We start from the raw sequence: 20,823 nt of genomic DNA on the forward strand, positions 1-20,823 counted from the left end.
CTCTGGAGTTGACCTGGTATTGGAGCAGACCCAAAGATTGAGTCTTCCAGGCAGGCCTGACACCTGCAGCTATTGAGGTCAGCTGATTTATAATTTCTTTTTTCTGAAAGTTAGAAACCTGACTCCAATCATCTACCAGTTATTCACTTATTTGTTTAATCTTATATATATGAAAACTAGTTTTAGAATTGTTTAAACCTACTGCTATGAGAAATAAATTTACGAGATAACAGCTGTCTGAAAAACTGAATGAAATGGCTACTTGCCAAGTCCCCACATTATTATGGCATGTGAGAAATAAACTTCTATTCTGTGAAGCCCATGAAATTAGCCTATCAGTTTTAAGGTTACCAGACAGGACAGCAAAAGTCAGAAGCTTATATACATTGCAGAATGAGAACAATATTGGGAGTTGTAATAAGGGTAATCAACACTAGTGGGATAGAGTGGGGGGGAAAAAAAAAGCCTAAACCCAGTCTTGGTAAATGAGTTTATTTGACAAAGGTTTGCTCATTCCTAGTCCTCAGTAAGAACAGTCTGGTGTTCCTAAAAGTAGCCACACAGTACACTTCTGAGGCCTCTTAAATGTCTTCCAGCCTACACAGGTGGAGGGCCAGTGGGGAGTTTGGGTTTTAGCAATCATGGCAAGGATTCCTGTAAAAGGAAAAGGTGAGACATTTAGAGGCTAGGGAACGCTGAGCCACAAGCATTCATCTTCAAGCTTAGTAGTACCCATATGCACCAGAAAATGGGACTAGAATGCTTTAATGTAACAACAGGAGTTGCCCACTTCTGAGTAGGCAGGTTATTGGTCCATGGAACAGTAGAGGCTTTGGGCCTGGCTGAGCCAAACGGCCCATGGAAAGGTCTCTCTCTATGGAGGCGGTGGCCAAAAATCTGGACTTAAGTTAGGAAGCTAGCAAACTCTTGAGTAAGATAAAGAGGACAGCATGGATATTGATTATATAATGAAAGAAGCAATGGGGTCCAACCTGGTATCTTGGTTTATTTGCCAGTGAATTTCCAGGTGTGGGGGACATTGTCTTCTGCTATATTTGTACCTAGGATTTGGAGTACCACAGTCTTCTGTTCAGGACTAACAGCCTCAGAGAAGAGAACGAAAATCAGTGAAGATACACATCCAACCACTTATCTCCCCACTCACATCATTTTGCCAGCAAATGTATCCACATTGGCTCCAGCAGCACTTTTGATTTCTGTTGTAACATCTCATGTATTTAGAACACCTGCTGGCACATTCTTGCGCCTTTGGCTCTTTCCAGCACTCCTCAAGTAATAGTTCATTCGCTGAAACTGAGATGATACTGTAAGCGGGGAGGGGTGGCCACACAGCCAAACATGGGAAGAGAAGTCCTTCTTAAGAGCTCCTCCTAGAATTCGAGCCCCAAGTCCCCACCAACGTATCTATCTGCCTTAGGAGAAAATTCCCTTTCTGAACCTCCTTAAATTCCAGTCATTACATTTTCACTGATCCCATTGCATCTTCACTGACCTCTTTGCCTCCTTGGCTCCCACAGGTTTTATCAGTGTTGCAGGCCTCTGGGTCCTTTCCGAACACCCCAGAGTTCGGACTCAGTATACTCTCAGCATTCGTGTGCCCTCCTGTAAAATCTACACTTACATAACAGGAGCTCTCAGAGCCTAAGATATCCTCTAGCCTCCTTACAATGCCTGTTTCATAGTGTGGGAAGCTAGGCCAGGGAAAGTAAGGAGCAGATTCTCCACCCATTTTCCCCCTACTTGTTGACCCTGCCCTTAATAACTCATCCTCTCTCCAAATTCCTAACTCTCTCACTCAGTTTTCTTAGCTCCTCAATTGATTATCATATGACCTCCAACTTTGCCCCGCTGAGAACCCATCTCGTGCTTCTTTTCTATCTTCTCACATTCTGAAAGATCCTGCCACTAAAACAAAGGCTATATATTAAGAAATACCCATTTGGTACTCATCAAAGAAAACACAGCTAGGGAACAGAATTTGTGGAAGTATAAAAAAGTAGGCTAGCTCTATATTGGAAGCCCCCCTCAAAGATAGCCTAACATTGGAAAATATCATATCCTCATAGGTTATGGAATAGATATAAAAGTTGGCAGATACTTATTGCTATTTTCAAGGTTAGAAGAAGAAGCATTAAAGAACCTCAGCATGGAAATATCTTGGATCTCTGTGCATACAAGTTGTCTGATTCTCCAATGGGTGATCCTGGGAAGGTGGGTCTGAGTCAAATATGGCATACACAGTACGCGCTCACATGTCCAGGAGAAAGCACAACCCCTCTCCCTTGGTCCCCACCCCCATATCACCACCTACTATAGTATTTCTGCAATCCTCCCAGCACAGACTGTAGCACCACACAGAAGAATGTCATGAGTAGAGGTATACATAGCTTCATACTGCCGACCATGCGTCAGAATATACGTTGAAATATGTTGTCAGCGAGATTTTTTTTCTTCCTAGAGATCAAGAGATATAAATAGGGAAAGGGGGTGTGAAGCAAGAGAAAGTGCTTATAGAATTTCTTCATAATTTATCTTCTAGTTATTCCTCCTTGCCCTCTGCCCACCCAACAATAGACACACACCTAAGCTGAGCCTTTGCTCTGTCAAAAGGTGTCTGTCTCTCTGCCTCCCACCTCATGTTTTTCTTTTGCTGAAAAACACTTTTAAATGTGTTGCCTTCCCTTGATTAAAAGATAATTCGAATTCAGCTTATAAAATTCTTAAAATGCAAAAAAGCACAAAAAATAAAATGAAATATTTCTGGTAATTCCACTATATTGGTGAAAGCTATTCTATCTCTCATATGCGCATAATATGAATAAGAATTGTTTTTACAAAACTGAAATCATATCAGGCTTGTTGTTATCTAATGACTTATCAAAAAACACTTTATTAAGATATAATTGACGTACAAAAATACTAGACATATTTAACATATACAATGTGACTTTGGAGGGAAATATAAACCCATATAACTACTGGCCACATTGGCCATAAAGACATTCATCACCTCCAAAAGTTTCCACCAGCCTACTTTTCTTATTATTTGGGAGGTGTGTGATAAAATCACATAATACAAGATCTATCCTCTTAGCAAATAGAGTATTGCTAACTAGAGGCACTATGCTGTAAAACAGATCTCTAAGATGTATTCATTTTTGCTTCAATATTTTCAACCAAGCAGGAGAAAACTTACACATATTGATTGAAATTCCTTCAAATGTTCAAAATCATGACTAATACCTACAGGCATTTTAAAAAGTACACAACTTTTGAGAAGAGTTAAACTTATTCTCCTCCTGGCATATATGAAAAATTATAAAACAGAAAAATAAAAGTTTAGGCACATAGTCCATTAGATGGGCTGCCTTTAACTCCCTTTACGCTATTATTTGAAAATAATTTCAAAGTTACAAGACTAAGAATAGGACAAAGATCATCTGTATACCATTTACCCAGATTCACTTATTTAAGAATTTACTCAAGTTGCCCAATATCTCTTCTCTCTCTCTCTCTCTCTCTCTCTCTCTCTCTCTCTCTCTTTCTCTCTCTCTCTCTCTGTCTCTCATATATTTTGAAAAATTTCAGATTAAGTGTTATTTATCATGGCCCTTATTTTTAAATACTTCAATAAGTATTTCTTAATTGAGGAATTATCTTACATGATCATACTACAGTTATCAACTTCATTAAAATTAACTTTGATAAAATAGACTTTTAGCTATTCTACCCTGAGTATTCCATTTTATCAGCTCACTTGGTAACGTCCTTTGTCTTTTAGGACATTGACATTTTTGAAGAATACAGCCAACCTTTTCTTTTGATTGAATACACCTCATTTGGCGTTTGTGTGAGATTTCTTCATGATTAGATCCAAGTTATCCATTCTTGATGGAAATACTATCTAGGCAATGTTGTGTCCTTGTTAGGATATCACATGTGGAGGCACAGAATGCCCGTCCATGTTAGCTTTCTCTGCCTCACTTTCTCCATTTGAACAAGGACAATAATTTATTCTACAGAGGGATAGTACTGGCATGAGGTTGGGTTACAATTTGGACAGGGAAACCATCCAAGAAACCCCAAAATGAAAGCTTTTACAGGCTCATGCTTTCAGTCCCAGGATCCTTACCTCCACCTACCTCTGAAGATGTCCTGGGTAGAGGTGCTGGTAACTATTTGACTGGTGGCTCTTCTTCCTCACCTCTAAGAACTATAAAGCCCCTACACAGGGGGCAAGTGGTGAGCAGAACGAATTTCAATGACTCCGATTTTAGTTACGCTTCTGGTCATAGCAGATCTGTGAGTTCTGTTCCAAATCATAAGTTGGGTACGTAGAGAACATTGTCCCTGAATTCCCATTCAAGCAGTGCTTTCTTTTTCTTTCTGCTGCAGGCAGTATAGATACAGTTAGCACACTGTGGACCTGTAAAAACCTCTCCTCCCCCAACACACACACACAAGTCTGGGTGATTGTGGAAGTGGAGGGAGGATCTATGTATCTATCTTTCTCTAACATTGTGTGACAATCTTTGTAAAGCCCTATCCATTAATGTGTCATTACTTATTATTATTTATAATTTATCCGTTTATTAATTTCTCCATCAGCCTAACACTACCTCATCACCAATCCTTTGTGGCTTTTGTAATGAAAAAGAGATCTCTTCCAAGAGGAGGCAGTCATATAACATGGAGATTGAAAACTTAGATGTAAACTATAATAGAATCAAATCCTACCTCCCACTTATTTTGGGCTAGTCACTCATCCTCTCTGTGCCTCAATTTCCTCCATTGTAAAATGGGAATAATAACAGCACTCTCCTCATAGGATTGTTGTGAGGATTCCATGAGTTATTATGTATCAGGAATTGAGAGTCAATGTGCGGTATACAGACAGTGCTAGGTAAGGCTTGTTAAATAAACCAATGAAGTACTCATTGACATATCCAGAATCACCCAGATTAACACAAAATGTACTATGTGTCAAATTTCTAACATGTATTAACTAATACTGTCAACGACCCCATAAGTTGAGTACCACTATATTAATATTTTACAGGAGCAGAAACTGAGGCACAAAGGAATTAAGCAACTTGCCTGATGCCACAAAGCCAGTGAGGGGCAGATACAGGATTTAAAAGGAAATGAGTCCAGAGCCAGGTGTGCCAGATGGCGAAGCCCCCGGCTTCTCCTAGGCCTGGGAGCCCATTCCTGCCACCAAGCACACTCTCTCCAAGTGCTCTCACAATACCAGTCAAGCAGCATAATGGGAAGGGGAAGCTGGGGGCCGAGCTGACTGTGCAAGACTCTGGGTAAGTCTTGGCTGGAATGAGGAGGGCGAGGCGAAGAGAAGCAAAACCTATGGATTGCACTACATTTTCTTCTCTAGCTCTGTTCCTTGACTCCTCCCACTTTACAACATATCCTTGGCCTTGGCCTTTTCATGGGGTCCCTCATCACTTCATCTCATTTACTTCTCTCTGTAGGAAAAAATGGTTTCTTTCCAGAACATCAATTTTTGCTTTTGCACTAATAAAACAGCAACCCATGCTTAGTGCCTGAATCTATGAAAATGACAACTAAGTTAAAAATCATTGTTAATCTTGTCACCCTGTGCTAACACATATGCATATATTCATGTAGTTTTTTTCTTATGTGCATATATATTTTTTACATAGTGGATAATCCTGTGACTATTTTTAAATTTAATATATATGATGAATATTTTCCTGTAGTCCTAAATATTTTCTAAAACTTCATGAATTGGCAGATTACTCTGCCAGTTAGTCCCCAATCTTTGAACACTTCGGTGGGTCCAGTTTTTCCCTATTTTAGGAATTATTTACTATTATTAGTTACATTATTATAATTAAATCCTTGAGTATTTCTTTATTCCTTCAGAAAGCCAATAAAAGTAATAGTGAAGATACAGATGATTCAATCTGTGCATAAATAGTGCCAATTGTCTATTTGTAATGTTCAGGCTATACTGGTACCAACAGAGTTTGTGTCAGCCCATTTTTCCTCATCCTGACCCTCAACATAGATGGTCAGGTGGTTCAGACGGTAAGTCAGAGGAGCGAGCGGGCTACTAACTGGAAGTTGACAGTTGTGTAGGGCCACAATCACAGGCTTCAGGCTCATCAGACATAGATTTGAAATGCAACTTCATCACTTACTAACTGTATGAACTTTGGGTAAGTCCTTTCACCTCTCTGAAACTCCATTTAAACATATGTAAGAATGGAAATAAAGGCATACCTCAGAGATAGTGCAGGTTCAGTTGCAGACTGCCACAATAGAATGAGGTCACATGAATTTTTTGGTTTCCCAGTGCATATAAATGTTATGCTTACTCTATACTGTAGTCTATTAAGTGTGCAATAGCATTATGTCCCAAAAAACAATGATTATACCTTAATTTTTAAACACTTTATTGCTAAAAAATGCTAACAATCATCTGAGCCTTCAGTGGCTTGTAATCTTTTTGCTAGTGAAGGGCCTTTCCTCGATGTTGTTGGCGGCTAACTCATCAGGGTGATGATTGATGAAGGTAGGGCTGGTGGTGGAAATTTCTTCAAATGATACAAGGACATTGTGTGCCTGTATCAAAATATTGCATGTACCCTATAAAGATATACAACTATTATGTACCCATGATAATTAAAAACTTAAAACATTTTAAAATGAACGAGAATGAGCCCATAAGGAAGAGTGTTTGGGAAAGGTAGGGACCATTCAGTTAATGGAAGGTGCTGGGGTCGCTGATCCTGACACCCAGTTCAGGCCCCTTCACAGGAGTGGCTATTTTGGTGGGCGATGGGCAGGAGCAGATTTGGGGTGAGGGTCAGTGCTCACTAGCATGCCTCTGGTCTCAGGTCAACGGAGAGAGGTAAGCAAAGGGAAAGTCCAGAGGAAACACCCTCTTTAGCCACATCATATCTTCCCACTCTCTGGTGGCCTTAAGGCATCTCACCTGACTTCCCTGGGACTCATTATCCTCATTCTAAAGACATGGTAATCTGAACCTCACAAAGAATTTGGGAGCATGGGGTGGGGTGCACCAAGGCTAAGGAGAGGAGAGCAGTCTCTGGGGGTCTCCCACTCTGTGCCCCAGGTTCTAACCTCCACCTAACTCATGCTTAACAGGTCCTTCTGACTCCAGGGTGAGGAGTGTTCTCCTTAGCACTGGGAAATGCTGCACATGAGCAGTTTCTCCCTCTGGGAGTACTGGTTCACTGAGCAGAGCGACAGGGGGGCTATGCCCCCTGGGGGTTGCAGGGGTGTGTGGGCCAAAGAGAGAGAGAGTAGAGAAGCATAACCAGGGAGAGAGATCAGAGACGGGGGCCCAAGAAGGGCAGGGCATCTGTGGGGGCTGCACTGGGTTCTCGATGATCACAAGCACCAGGAATAAAAAAAGCCAGAGTCCCTGGGCATTTGTTCTGATTTATTTGACAGGAACAAGGAGTTCAAACAGTGAGGAGGACAGCATGCCTGCTGACGTCCCTGTGACTGTGATTTGAGGCCCTTGAGCTTCAGACCTGGGTGTAGCCTCTGAATTAAGGGGCTTGGAGAGGAGGATGCATAGCCCAGCTGTTCCCCCACTCAGAAGATGCTCAGGCAAATGTTCCCACAGATGGTAGAACAGCATGTCTCATTTTCTTGACACTTTTGGAAATACGAACAGTGGTGGGTGCATTGATCTATGCTGAACTTCGTGTTACAGGCCTTGCTTCCTAAAAAGGTACAGAAGGGGGTTAATGAAACCATCAAACTTTCTCAAACTTAAAGCTCCTCCAAGACCCCAGGAGCAAGGTGCCATTCATGATACTTCCAGACTTTCCAGAGAACGACCTCCTGCCCATCATCTACTACTAGTGATCAGTAGTACCTTAAATCCTGTCTCCCCACCTTCCCCTTGCCCCCCAAAGACCTCAATGCCTGGACTTTGTAACCTCCTTCATACACCTGCCTCCAGAACACTATCTCTCCTATTGGTCCTGGCCTGGGTGAAGTTACCCTCATAGAATCTATACTCTGATGCTGAGAGCTCAAAGAAGCCTGAGACATCTTCTAAACCCTCCCTCACTCTCAGAATTTGCAGGGTCCAGAGAGGAAGATGAACTTGCCTCTTGTCCCTCTCTCCTGTCCTCATTGTCACTGTGTCCAGGACCCTGCCCCTTCATTAGTTCCCCTCCCACCACCACCCTCCTGGTCCTTCTAATGATAAGTTTAACTTTCCCTCTACACCCCAAATTTCGCCTGCTCTATGTCTTTCTTTCTACACCTATGCCCATCTCTACACCTACACATGGCCCGTAACCATCTCCAGATGTTTACTCCTCACAAATGCACGTACAATAAAGAACAATTGTCTTGTTTTCTCATCATATTCTCAGCCCTGATGCGCCTTTCACTCTAGTATGTACCATGGGTCTCCGGACTTTTGAAAAGGTGTAGGTTTCCCCTTCACTCACATTACTATTCCAGGAGCTGGGTAAAAGGGCAGGAGAACTAGGGTTTGGGACGGCCCGGATCTGCACTGCTGTGGTCAGAGCTGGATGTGCAGAGAAGTACCAACTCCCAGGCCCTCCTCACAGCAGCCAGAGCCCCTCATTGCCCCCTCCCCTGATCCCCCCAACCCCTGCCAGCCCATCACCAACTAGACATGGTCTGCATCCTCTTCCAGCCACTGTATCCTCCCTGGGCCTGCAGCAGCAGCACACAGAGAAGCAGGACGGGCAGCAGAGCCTGGGGCTGCATGACTCTGACCACAGCGTGAGCCCTAAGTCTGGCCAGGATGCCAGGAGAGGGAGGGAAAGAAAGAAAAGATGATCCTCAGCTCCTTGCTGCCTCCCCTGGGCAAGCCGGGGGAGTGCAAGACTGTCCTTGCTTCCTCCCTTTCTTGTGTCCCTTACCCTGTCCTCCTCTGTGTGGGATGGGGCTTCTGCAGGAATGACGCCTCCTCTCATGTAACCAACCCTCTCTTCTTGCTGACAGCATTTTTCTTCTCTGAAAGACATAATCTATTTCTGCTTTCTAATTACAAAATATTTTGCAGATATAAACAAAAGAAAAATACATTTTTTTGGAAACAGATGTGCTTAAAATTAACCCATGTCCTATTGTGTTATTTTTTTATAACAGTTTCCCTGTGTGTGTAATAGAAGCAATCCTTTGTTTTCTGACATTTTTGAATCACCCATCTTTTGCTACCTATCTTCTGTCACCCTCATTTAATCATGTGAATATGTATATTGTCATTATTTCTCAAAAAGAAACCACATAATTTATCACAATTACACAGCTCTCACTGTGTACCTCTTGTCAACTGTCTGGGATGTACCAATCTCCACCATCACCACCATCTCCACCATCTCCACCATCACCATCTCCACCATCTCCACCATCTCCACCATCTGCACCATCTCCACCATCTGCACCATCTCCACCATCTCCACCATCTGCACCATCTCCACCATCTCCACCATCTGCACCATCTCCACCATCTCCACCATCTCCACCATCACCATCTCCACCATCTCCACCATCACCACCATCTCCACCATCTCCACCATCACCATCTCCACCATCTCCACCATCTCCACCATCTGCACCATCTCCACCATCTGCACCATCTCCACCATCTCCACCATCTGCACCATCTCCACCATCTCCACCATCACCACCATCTGCACCGTCTGCACCATCTCCACCATCACCACCATCTCCACCATCTCCACCATCTGCACCATCTCCACCATCTCCACCATCTGCACCATCTCCACCATCTCCACCATCTCCACCATCACCATCTCCACCATCTCCACCATCACCACCATCTCCACCATCTCCACCATCTGCACCATCTCCACCATCTCCACCATCTGCACCATCTCCACCATCTCCACCATCTGCACCATCTCCACCATCTCCACCATCACCACCATCTGCACCATCTCCACCATCTGCACCATCTCCACCATCTCCACCGTCTCCACCGTCTCCACCGTCTCCACCATCTCCACCGTCTGCACCGTCTCCACCATCTCCACCGTCTGCACCGTCTCCACCATCTCCACCATCTCCAGTTCAGTCATCCAACAAGAAGAAATGAATATGAAATTCCAGCAGTAAGAAATGAACAAATGATTGGAGCTGAAGACCTTAAGTGCTTGCTTTTTGCCCATTGACCAGATCACTAGAACTGTCTGCATTATCTATGCAGCATGTGGTTTTTATTACTTTTAGCTACAGGCGTCTTTTTTGGTAATAACAAATGTGTTTTTTTAAAAAGCCTGGTTTGGCCAGGCGCGGTGGCTCACGCCTGTAATCCTAGCCCTCTGGGAGGCCGAGGCGGGTGGATCGCTCGAGGTCAGGAGTTTGAGACCAGCCTGAGCGAGACCCCATCTCTACTAAAAATAGAAATTAAATTATCTGGACAACTAAAAGTATATATAGAAAAAATTAGCCAGGCATGGTGACACATGCCTGTAGTCCCAGCTACTCGGGAGGCTGAGGCAGTAGGATCGCTCGAGCCCAGGAGTTTGAGCTTGCTGTGAGCTAGGCTGACGCCACGGCACTCACTCCAGCCTGGGCAACAAAGTGAGACTCTGTCTCAAAAAAAAAATAAAATAAAATAAAAATAAAAAAGCCTGGTTTTTCTCAACATGCCTTTAAAGGTTTTAAAATTGTTTCATATCTGATCAAGCTGAGATTTTTAAGAACTTCATTTTTAATTTGTAATAAAAGTTTACAACTTGATTTTTTCAAAAAAGTCAACAAACTGCAAGCACCTGTTAATAAGGGTCTTAAATAATTTTTAAAAAACTAAAAAAAGAAAGCACTGAAGGACTTTATCAAAAAAATGAAAAGACAACCTATAAAATTGGACTATCCTGATGTTATACCTTCAACAATACAGAAAATATGCACACGATTGTTCAATGCAGCTTTATTTGTAATAGCAAAATCTTGGTAACTACAGAAATGCCCACATATAGGGGATCGGCTATATGACTAAGGTGTATGTACCTGCTCTAACAAAGAGCAAATCACTAGGAACTGCTCTAGGGTAATTTCCAGGATATACTTTTAAATGAAAACAACAAAGTGCAAATGAGCATATTTGTTCAAGAAAAACAGAGTTAAGAATTCAAGTAACTAATTATCTTTATCTTACACAAAACTTTCCAGAGAATTGACAAATGGCTGCTGCCCAGCACATTCTTTTATATTTAGAAGTCAGCGTAAGCTTGCTACAAAACCAGGCAAGGGCAGTAGGAGAAAGGAAAGTTACAAGCCCGGTTCATTTATGAACATAAATGTAAAATACCTGAAAAATAGCAAACTGAGCCAAACAATATAAAAATGATAATGATAAGATTACCATAGAAAACCAAGAATGGCTTAATGTTAGAAAGTTTGAAATGTAATTCACTACATTAACAACTTAAAGGATTAAAGGAGAAAAATAATGTTATCATCTCAACATATACAGAAAAAATCAATAGATATAATCTGACATAAATTAATAAAAACTCTCTTGTTATATTAGGAATGAAAGAGAATTTTCTAAACCTGATAAAGGATGCTTAGGGGAAACCTAAAACAGAGACTACCCTAAAAGGAGAAATTCAAGAAGCTTTCATTTTAAATCAGATACCAGATAAGAACACACACTATCCTCACTTCTATGCAATGTGCTGGAGGGACTGGCCAGCACAATGAGGCATGAAAAATGGCATAAAGTTTGAAGAGGAAAAGTTACTATTTACGGATGATAAATACTGAAAGAATACACCAAGAAATCATGAGAAACAATGGGAGAACTGAACAAGCTAACTAGTTACAGATCAATATACAAAAGCCATTTCTCTATGTTAGCACAAAGAAAAGAATTAACTAAAGAGTTACATTATTTACAATTCCATCTTCAAAATCCAAGCCTCTGGGAATAAAGATAACAAAGACATGGACGCTCTTCCCAGAGAAAAGTTCTTAAAAATTCGTTTGAAGAGACATTAATATGATCTAGGTAGATGAGAGGCAAAACAAGGTCAAGATTAGCGGGATTAAGGAGGTGCAGATAGGAAAATAGTACCTGGCCTGTAGAGGGCTGGGAGGTGCTTGGATTTCTGCCAGGCTGTCCCTGATTGGAATCCATGTGAAAGGCTAGTCATAGCCTGGCCCCCACCTTGCTCTCTTTCCCTCTCTTCTCGCAGCTGTGCCTGGTGAAACCCAGCAGGCTCCAGCCAGAACTCACCTACCATCCTGCCTGCACCATGAAGCTTGTGCTGCCTCTGCTCCTGCTGGTGCTGGGCCTCGCACTGCAGCCGGTGCCCGGGAGATTCAAGCATCGCTTTCAGAGTAAGTGCTGGTCTGGGCCCGGCGACAGAAGCAGGATCTGTGGAGAGGAGAGGGTCTGAGGGCTGACAGTCTGACATGCCTTGTGGAAAAACAGTGCGATGTGCAAGAGTCCAAGCTTTATTGTCGGCAAGATGTAGGCTTGAATTCCTCTTCTGCTGCTTCCTGTGTGACCCTGGGCAGTGTCTGGGCCTCAGATTTTATCCTCATATTGGATATAAGGATCTCAGAATAGTTGGGAAGGGAAACAGATAACGTGTGCAGACCCAGAGCACTCTTACTAGGCCACAGGAAATGCCCAATAGGTATTAACTACCGTAAATGGTATCAGTCTCATCACCGAGCTTAATCTCACTGCCCCTGGTTCCTTCACGGATCCCGGGTCCCACTTTTCAAGCATCAAAACAAACAGGAAAATGAAGTTGGTAGGACTCAAGCTGGAATCTACATACACTTGGCCTTGGAGGATATTTTGGGAGGGAGGGAAAGAAGTCTTGCATTTTATTCCACATACTGAAAATCTAGAGGTGCTGAGCAATTACCCATGATTAGCATCAATGGGACAGTGGAGAGTCCATCTCAGCAACCACTGCTGCCCAGCTCTAACAAGAGTGCTGGCTACAGTAACGTTGACCTTGACCAGTACCAAATGGGAGAAGAACTGTTATTCATCATATACGCACTCTTCAATGGGGAGAGCATCTTCAGAATACTGGGGGCTCAGAAGAGGGAAATGTGTGGCAGCTCACGTGTCTGGGGAGGCCAGGTCCTGTTTTAGATGTTCCAGACGGGATGCAGGTTTGTAAGCAAGCTGCAAGAGAATGGGAGTATCCAGGGTTAATTGGGGAATCAAGGACTAGAATTTGAGGGGAGACACAAAGAGGCTTTCTGAAAGGCTGGTAAGTGCTGTGAGTGAGACTGAGACCAGATGCCCAGAAGAGGAGACAAAACTTGAGAAGGGTGGCCCTCTCTGAGATCTCTGGCTCACAGCCTCTTTCCTTCATGCTGTTCCACTGAACCCCAAGATCTTCAAACTGGGGATGGGTTCCAATTTCTTGCACTGCCCCAGTGGGCCATGGAATGGCTGAGAGGCCAGGAGTGAGTGAGGACTGGTTTCTGTCCATTGTCAACAGCTTGGACCTCAGCTCCTTTTACACCATCTCTGGTGCCATTTGCTGTTACAATTATAGTCTCCACTCATTCTTCATTCCTTCCTTTCAAACCATCATGATGTCCTATAGATTCCCTTCTAAATGCAAATATCTGAGAGCAGTGAACCAACAGGAGAGCAATAGAATGCCCCACCTTTGACTTTTGATCCCCCAAAAGGGTAAGTCACAAGGTAGAAAATTGGGGCCTGGCAGGGCTTGGGGAAAGTGGTTAACAGAGCCCATCCTTAGAGTTCAGGAACAGAGAGGCGACTTTGGGTTGGGGCCTTAGGACAGCAGCTCCTGGTGGAGGTGGATCTTAGCTTTCAACTGAAATACTTGGGAGTGGGGGAGAAAATAGGGTGTCAAAGGAAGGTGTTTATCTTTTCTAGTAACAGTAGAAAGTGGGGGCATCCTGGGGCTCTGACCCATCAGGAGACACCAAGGAAGAAGGAGAAGCTGAATCTTTGCACCCCATTCTGAAATCCCCACCCTTCTCACCATGAAAGAAGTCATTCCCAGAACTTACCTGGGAATTGGGTCCTAGCTCTCTGATCCCATACCTTTGGTTTACCGTGTGGTCTTCATCCTTTACCAAAACTTGTCTTCCACCCATTCTTCCTATACACATACAGCCCATGTTAGGCTGACCCCAGGGTAAACGATATTGCTAATGAGAGACTGTACAACTTGCTCAAGACCACACAATGAGTCAGTGCAGAATGAATGCACAAACCTCTTTCTTGCTCACCACACATGCCATTCATACCCCTGAAATGGACCCAACTAGGGTCTATGGGGACTTGGCATCTGGCCCGCAAGGATAGTAAATGACCCAAGGGTGCAGGGTTCTGCTAAACTCTGTCCTTGATCAAATATCCAAGCACCAGTTCCTGCTCAGAACTCAGAGGAAGTCAGCAAGTAAGGACAAAGTCTGATCCCACCTCCCTTGGACCATGCTAGGGAGATAGGGTGGCAGGTATCCTAGCAGTTCTGGGACCACGCAAGGGAGATAGGGTGGCAGGTATCCTAGCAGTTCTGGGACCACGCAAGGGAGATAGGGTGGCAGGTATCCTAGCAGCTCTGGGACCACACAAGGGAGATAGGATGGCAGGTATCCTAGCAGTTCCCTGGGCTTTCTGAGTTCCGAATGTTACTCCAGCCTGTTGTTCAGACCCTTCTCTTACCTGTTCTGTGTTTCAGAGTATATCTTGGAACCTCCACCCTGCAGATCGGAACCTGAAAACTGTACCTACTTGTGTAACCTGCAGGAAGAGTGCAAGGAAGGACTTCAGTGCTGTTCTTCCTTCTGTGGGATAGTCTGTTCATCAAACAAATTTCAAAAGCTCAAAAAGTAAGGGACTTCTCATGCCCAGTCCTGATCCTAGAGATGCTGGTGGGAGGCCAAGAGAAGAGTCTCTTAATAGCCACTATGGTAGATTGATCTCTTTCTCTCTCTCTCTCTCCCCCACCCACTTCTCTCTGTCTCTCCCTGCCCCTTTCTCTCACTTTCTCTCACTCGCTCTCTCCTCTTTCTCTCTCTTTCTCTCTCTCTTTGTCTTTCTCGCTCTTCTGTCCTATCCCCCCTCATTGCCATGTTGCCAACATTCTCCTTCTCCTTACCAAGGATAATGTCCCTGAAAGTCCCGATGAGAAGAGCTCTCCTCCAATTCTGAACTACATAGTCCTTGTCTCCCCATCACCACATGCACGAATCTCTGTCTCACTCTGCCTCTCTGAATACACCCACAAATGCCTCCATCCACAGATCTTCCCCTGTCCCCGAATCCCCCTTTGTCCACAGGCCTGGGACACTATAAATGCGGCTGCAAGTGTAACCAAAATTCCAAAGCAAAATTTGTTCTGTGTTTTTGCTTCCTTTCGCCAGATACTATCCTTGGCCCCCAAGGGTTCCTGGGCTCTGGAGACCCAGCCTGAGGGGAGTTTTAGTTAACTCCCAGGCATTAGCACTAACCCCAAGCACTCCCAGAGTAGAGAAAGGACATTGAGATACTGTTGAGACCTATGGTTTCTAATTGCCTTTTGCAACTATGTCTTTCTATGACCTTGAGTAAAACAATTCCCCTCTTTTTCACTTTCTTGTTCTCATGAATAATATGGGGACTCTTTTTTCCTGCTTCACAAGGCCCGAATGAAGTCTCAAAAGACCCATAGCAGGAGACTCAGCCAGTGAGCTTATGGAGGGAAGCCTAGCTGTCTTGTTCTCTGCTGATTCCCTTCCCTGAGCAGAATGCTCAACACATAAGACAGGGGGTCGAGTGACCAAGTATGGGCCCAGAGCCAAAAACCTGGGCTCAACTCTTGGTTCTACCACTACTTAGCTACGTCACCTGAGGCAAGTTAATTAACCTCTCTCTGAGCATCTTCTTCCTCATCTTTAAGCCTGGAGCAATAATCGTGAGATTAAATTAGATGGTCCGTGTAAGCTTTAAAACATTGTCTGCCACATAATAATTGTTCAGTAAATTTTAGTGATTAGACAGCCACTTCTCTCTCAAGAGCCTGGCCCTTGCAATTCAATTCCACATCTTTCAAGGCTCTATTTGGAATGCAGACACACAAATACGACTCTTTGTTGTCACTGAGTTCTTTGAGGTTCTTCCTTCCCAATGGCAGGAGAACTAGCTTCACAGTCTAGTTTTAATGGTGAAAATAATGGAAAGTAAAAATTATACCTCCAAAAAGAAAACTTCACTAGATAATATTTGAAAATATTTTTCTTCTGCAGGATCAAACCCCAGGGCTCAGGCACCACGCCCGACAACTGAGACATGTTTCCCTGAGCATTCTGTAGGTACGAGGGTTCGGCCTTCCACTGTGAGATCTCTCAGGAATGCTCACTTTCCTCCTCTAGCCTCTCCAGGGCCACTGACATTCCCACAAGGTCAGAATAACCTTCTTGTCATCCGGATGCTGCCTCCTCCTCCATCCTCCTCCTCCATCCTCCTCCTCCAGGGGCTTTCTTCACACTCTGTGGGGCAGGCTGCAGTCTAGTGTGAATTCTGCAACACAGAGTGACCTAAGGAGGCAGAGTCATGGCCCAAGGGGAACAGGAGGCGCTCAGATCTGAGGCTTTGCCAGGGAACAGGCTCTTCCAGCTTCCAGGTTGACAGCACCCTGGGTAGGGAGTCGAGCTGAGCCCTTCATGCTCTGTGTGGCTTGGTCAGCTATCTCACTGTACCTCTCTGAGACAGTCAACTCCCACATATGAAAGATGAAGACAACATCCACGTCTTGAGGTATTGCAAGGCTAACACGGGGCCACATGGAAAGAAGACTTTGGTCACTGCAAAGACTCTGCAAAGTTTAGATGCTGCCAGCAACTCACTTACGATGTCACTCTTTCTGGTTTCCAGGTTTTTTTCTCTTAAAAAAAAGGGGGGGATCATCTTTGTCATTTTACTGATGTTACAAGAATGGTGAACAAAATGGAGTCCCCTGTAACTCCATCACCAAAACAAATATAGTATTCATAATTGAGTGGATTTTGTTTCAGAGTATTTGGGAAAAATAATTAGGAGTTTACAGTCTTCTAGGGGTCCTTTTGACATTACCAGAGTTTCCAAATTAAAATGATGCTATTTCAGCGCAGTCCTTTTATTAACCCTACACAAAGGAGTACGATAAGTGGTAGCAGGTGGATGCCAGTGGAGCAGTTTAGGTGCATGAGCGCGGCTTTCAGCCTTGCTCAGGCGCTGGAGAGCCCACCATGCTCATTTCCTGCTGCACCTTGGATATAACTGAGTGCTCCTGCCACCCACCAGCTGTCAATCAATGCATCAGCATTGTTAGATAATCCAGGGCCCATGCAGCAGGAAGACACTGAGGCCATAGTAAGAACCCAGGTGTTAGATCCAGGTGAGAGGCTAACTAAAGGTGGCTGGTGCAACTGTATTTTTATTGCAGTGTTAAATGGCTGGGAGGTATATAAGCCTTCGGAAGCTCCATCCCAATGCTTTGCCTAAACAGGCAGGACTTCATCTTGGACAGGCAGAAAAACACTGTGTCTTCTACAGGAATAGGCACCCCTGCTCCTGTTATCTTCCGGTAGGCTTAACTGAGACTGCACCATTCATGGAGCACATTAACAGTAATGTCTGTTAGATCTGCGTGCCAGAGTGTTTGTCCCCCTGAACTTGCAGCCTGTCCTCTGCAGACTGGCTCCCCTGGACTGACCCCTGGTGTTGGCTGGGAGGGTCAGGTGAGTAGGAGATGGGCATGCTAGGGAGGGCCTGAGAAAATGCTGAACTTGTCCCTAGGACATGCAGCACTGAGCTCCCCATGGCCTCCTGGAACGTGGCCTTGCCACAGTCTCCCACATAAATCTTGGGCTCTGGAGGGTGTGGTCAAGGGCTTCCAACTTTTTAACATGAACTGATATTTTAGGTTATTGCAGACTTCTTCTTGTTTAGTCCTCACAACAACCATAAAACCTGGTTCGCAGACAAGGAACGTGAGGGCCAGGGAGTTGAGAAATATGCTCAGCACAGCCAGCTGGTAAATGCTGGAGCTAGACTCCAAACCCAAGCCTTGGCCTGCCCAAGAAGTTTTCTTCTCCCAGAAGGATCTCCACTTGGGCAGCTCCACTCACTTCTGCTAAGTGGGGTTTCACCCTTTCCTGTTTCCACCAAATTTTTCCACTGATGCACTTTCCCCTGCTTACAACTCAGGCCTCATAACTCTTCGTTCCCCTTCATACTTAGAAACCAGCCCCACTAAACTTGGTCTCTCTCCAAGGCCCCATGCACCCTCTCCCCTCTACACTCCTGCTTTTCTTTCTGCCCTGAATGTCTTTTCCCACATTTCTGATGAGCTCCCACCCCTGCTTCAAGGTTCATATTAAATTAAAAACTGTGGAATCTTCACTAATTCACTCCAGACAGAATTGGACACTCTCCCTGTCTTTTCACAGTGCCCTGTCTTTCCCCTATCACAACCTTTATCACCCTGTCCTGCAATTGTTCAAGTTAGTATTTTCCCTGCTTAGAGGATGAATCCCATCAAGGCAGGTGCTGTGTCTGACTTCTTTGCCAGAGAACCCTAACACCTAGTGCCATGCCTTACACATAGTAAGGACACAATTCAGACTTTTCAAATAGGGACAAGAAGAGACTGGCAATGAGTCGATTAATACTAACATTTAATGAGTTGTTTTACAAAGAAAATCTTCACCGAACAGTCCAGAGTCCTAGCTACTCTGGGACTCAGTCCAGCTCTGCCTTGCTGGCCTCGTGATGCTAGGCATCTCGTAAGTCCTCAGAACCCCAGTCTGTCCATCTGCAAAACAGAGATGAAGAATATCTAACTCTCAGGTGTGTCATAAAGACAAAATGAGATGATACATGCAAAGCACATACAAGGTTGCTGGCAGAGAGTCTAAGAAGAATGTTATTATTATTATCCATGGCTTGTCAATTCTTCCCTTGTCCAAAATTCTTGTCTTATAAAGGGATCATAGGGTACAGTCTACCTGGTTGGTTGGTTGGTTGGTTGGTTTTTAATTTCCCTGGCTTCCATATAAATTAACTCAAGTTAATTAAGACAAGTGCAGTCAGTGTTCTCTGATCTTCAAAATATCTTCCTAAGAGGGAACAAGGTATAGTTACGGAAAGTACTGCATCCTTGAGAAATAGGGTACTCCTCAACTCTCTGACCTTCAGGTTCCTTGTCTGTGAATCTCATCCTTGATTAAACCTCATGATGAAGGATCAGCTAATTTGACAGAGATCTCAATTCCTCTACTAAACCTCTAGCAATTGTGGAAGGCTTCGCTTCCCTCTGCAGATCCCATGTGAATGTTACTGACTTGGAAACTTGTAGTCACCTAGTCCCTTAAGGCTACTTTTCTTCCAATTGCACCCCGTCTAAATGAACTTCTCCCAAGATTAATTTATCACAAGTCCGTGTCTTATGCCTCTCCTCTATGGCACACCTCTAATCTGGCTAACTCCCTGGTAACCCCTGGCCCAGAGAAGAAAGTACTGTTCAAAAAAATCTACAGGTTCCTTTTCCACCAGAAACTGATCAGATATGGTTCAAGTTGATCTGAGTGAGGCAGATCTCTCCATATAGGTCAGTCCATTCAAACTACAGCCATCGCAGTTTTAGTAATCTGAGTTTGATCTTCCCAATACTGAAGGTCCTGATCATAAGAAGCTATTAAAATGTAAATTTATATTAATTACAATAAAATAAAACATTCACTCAGTTCTTTTGTCTTACTAGTCATTTCGAGTGTTCAATAACCACATGTGGCTAGTCAATACCACATTACACATCATAAATATAGAACATTTCCATCTTAACAAAAAGTTCTAATGGAGAGCACTGCTTTCAGCTATATAAAGCTGGTATCTAATTAATGATGGGTAATAAAAGATCACCACGACAGAGAATACCTTCTGTGACAACCTCATGTTAGATTCCAGGAAGAGTTTCATGGGGCTATTTCTTTAAAGAGTCACCAGGCATAGGCTGACAACACACAACTGAGTGACAGTAGTTCTGTAGAGGTCCAACATGATGTAATCTATGGATATGTTTAAAGAATCCAGAAGAATAAATGGACTAATGTTCCTCCCTTCACCTAGTCCCACAACTATACTTTTCTTCCAATTGTACTCCATCTAAATGAAACCCAAAGACAGCAGAAAAAAACGAAATATGAGGAAGAACAGAAATTACTAAAATAGAAAACGTACAATAGAGAAGACTCTAATAGAAGTGGTTTTTTGAAATGAGTGATCAAGAAAAAAGAAGAAAGACACACCAAATAAGCAATACCAAGGAGGAAAAGGGTCAGTACTAAAGATTATATAGATATCAAAGACGTCATAAAATCTTATCTTTAACAACTTTATGCAAACAAATGTAAATATCAGAAGAAATGAACAAATTTCTAGAACCAAAACTGACCACCAAAACCAAAAAATATTGGCCAGGCGCAGTGGCTCACGCCTGTAATCCTAGCACCCTGGGAGGCCAAGACAGGAGGATTGCTTGAGATCAGGAGTTCAAGATCAGCCTCAGCAAGAGCAAGACCCCCATCTCTACTAAAAATTGGGCAGGCGTGCTGGTGTGTACCTGTAGTCCCAGCTACTTGGGAGGCTGAGGCAGGAGGATCACTTGAGCTTAGCAGTTTGAGGTTGCTGTGAGCTAGGCTGACGCCACTGCACTCTAGCCCAGGTGACAGAGCGAGACTCTGTCTCAAAAATAAATAAATAAATAAATAAACAAACAAGTGGAACTACATCAAACTAAAAAGTTT

At 43.7% G+C, this 20,823-nt stretch overlaps 3 protein-coding genes across 6 annotated transcripts; 1 reads left to right on the plus strand and 2 right to left on the minus strand.

Annotated features, from left to right (window-relative positions):
* Window positions 1–476: 476 nt before the first annotated feature.
* WFDC11 (WAP four-disulfide core domain 11) lies at window positions 477–4,450 on the minus strand. Of its 2 annotated transcripts, XM_045528082.1 has the most exons (4): window positions 4,164–4,450; window positions 2,333–2,475; window positions 1,166–1,314; window positions 477–654 (listed from the first exon to the last, which is right to left on the minus strand). In XM_045528082.1, the coding sequence occupies exons 2-4, from the start codon at window positions 2,424–2,426 to the stop codon at window positions 640–642; spliced, it is 258 nt and encodes an 85-aa protein (XP_045384038.1). In that variant the 5' UTR covers window positions 2,427–2,475; window positions 4,164–4,450; the 3' UTR covers window positions 477–639. The 2 variants fall into 2 exon arrangements, 1 of the variants encoding a protein (XP_045384038.1); XR_006729400.1 differs by lacking the exons at window positions 1,166–1,314; window positions 2,333–2,475; window positions 4,164–4,450 and adding an exon at window positions 993–1,158.
* A 360-nt stretch (window positions 4,451–4,810) lies between these two features.
* WFDC13 (WAP four-disulfide core domain 13) lies at window positions 4,811–19,766 on the plus strand. Of its 3 annotated transcripts, none has more exons than XM_045528078.1 (4): window positions 4,811–5,333; window positions 12,246–12,390; window positions 14,739–14,889; window positions 16,285–19,766. In XM_045528078.1, exons 2-4 carry the CDS (start codon window positions 12,306–12,308, stop codon window positions 16,322–16,324), a joined length of 276 nt encoding a protein of 91 aa, XP_045384034.1. In that variant the 5' UTR covers window positions 4,811–5,333; window positions 12,246–12,305; the 3' UTR covers window positions 16,325–19,766. The 3 variants fall into 3 exon arrangements, with proteins under 3 accessions (XP_045384034.1, XP_045384036.1, XP_045384037.1); XM_045528080.1 differs by lacking the exon at window positions 4,811–5,333 and adding an exon at window positions 10,036–10,154; XM_045528081.1 differs by lacking the exon at window positions 4,811–5,333 and adding an exon at window positions 10,745–12,058.
* WFDC10B (WAP four-disulfide core domain 10B) lies at window positions 7,454–12,664 on the minus strand. Its single transcript, XM_045528083.1, has 3 exons — window positions 12,287–12,664; window positions 8,685–9,033; window positions 7,454–7,757 (listed from the first exon to the last, which is right to left on the minus strand). The coding sequence occupies exons 2-3, from the start codon at window positions 8,782–8,784 to the stop codon at window positions 7,627–7,629; spliced, it is 231 nt and encodes a 76-aa protein (XP_045384039.1). The 5' UTR covers window positions 8,785–9,033; window positions 12,287–12,664; the 3' UTR covers window positions 7,454–7,626.
* Window positions 19,767–20,823: the final 1,057 nt, after the last annotated feature.

Source organism: Lemur catta, chromosome 17 (assembly GCF_020740605.2).
Source record: "Lemur catta isolate mLemCat1 chromosome 17, mLemCat1.pri, whole genome shotgun sequence".
NCBI lineage: Eukaryota > Metazoa > Chordata > Mammalia > Primates > Lemuridae > Lemur > Lemur catta.

What these genes read in the sequence shown, in the direction of transcription:
- WFDC11 (XM_045528082.1), bottom strand. Translation starts at nt 2,426, where the DNA reads ATGGTCGGCAGTATGAAGCTATGTATACCTCTACTCATGACATTCTTC. An exon ending in AGGATTGCAGAAATACTATA is followed by an intron (nt 1,315 to 2,332) that starts GTAGGTGGTGAT and finishes GTATCATCTCAG; the next exon opens with TTTCAGCGAATGAACTATTA.
- WFDC10B (XM_045528083.1), bottom strand. Translation starts at nt 8,784, where the DNA reads ATGCAGCCCCAGGCTCTGCTGCCCGTCCTGCTTCTCTGTGTGCTGCTG. An exon ending in GAGGATGCAGACCATGTCTA is followed by an intron (nt 7,758 to 8,684) that starts GTTGGTGATGGG and finishes GTACCTTTTTAG; the next exon opens with GAAGCAAGGCCTGTAACACG.
- WFDC13 (XM_045528078.1), top strand. Translation starts at nt 12,306, where the DNA reads ATGAAGCTTGTGCTGCCTCTGCTCCTGCTGGTGCTGGGCCTCGCACTG. An exon ending in ATTCAAGCATCGCTTTCAGA is followed by an intron (nt 12,391 to 14,738) that starts GTAAGTGCTGGT and finishes TCTGTGTTTCAG; the next exon opens with AGTATATCTTGGAACCTCCA. An exon ending in AAATTTCAAAAGCTCAAAAA is followed by an intron (nt 14,890 to 16,284) that starts GTAAGGGACTTC and finishes TTTCTTCTGCAG; the next exon opens with GATCAAACCCCAGGGCTCAG.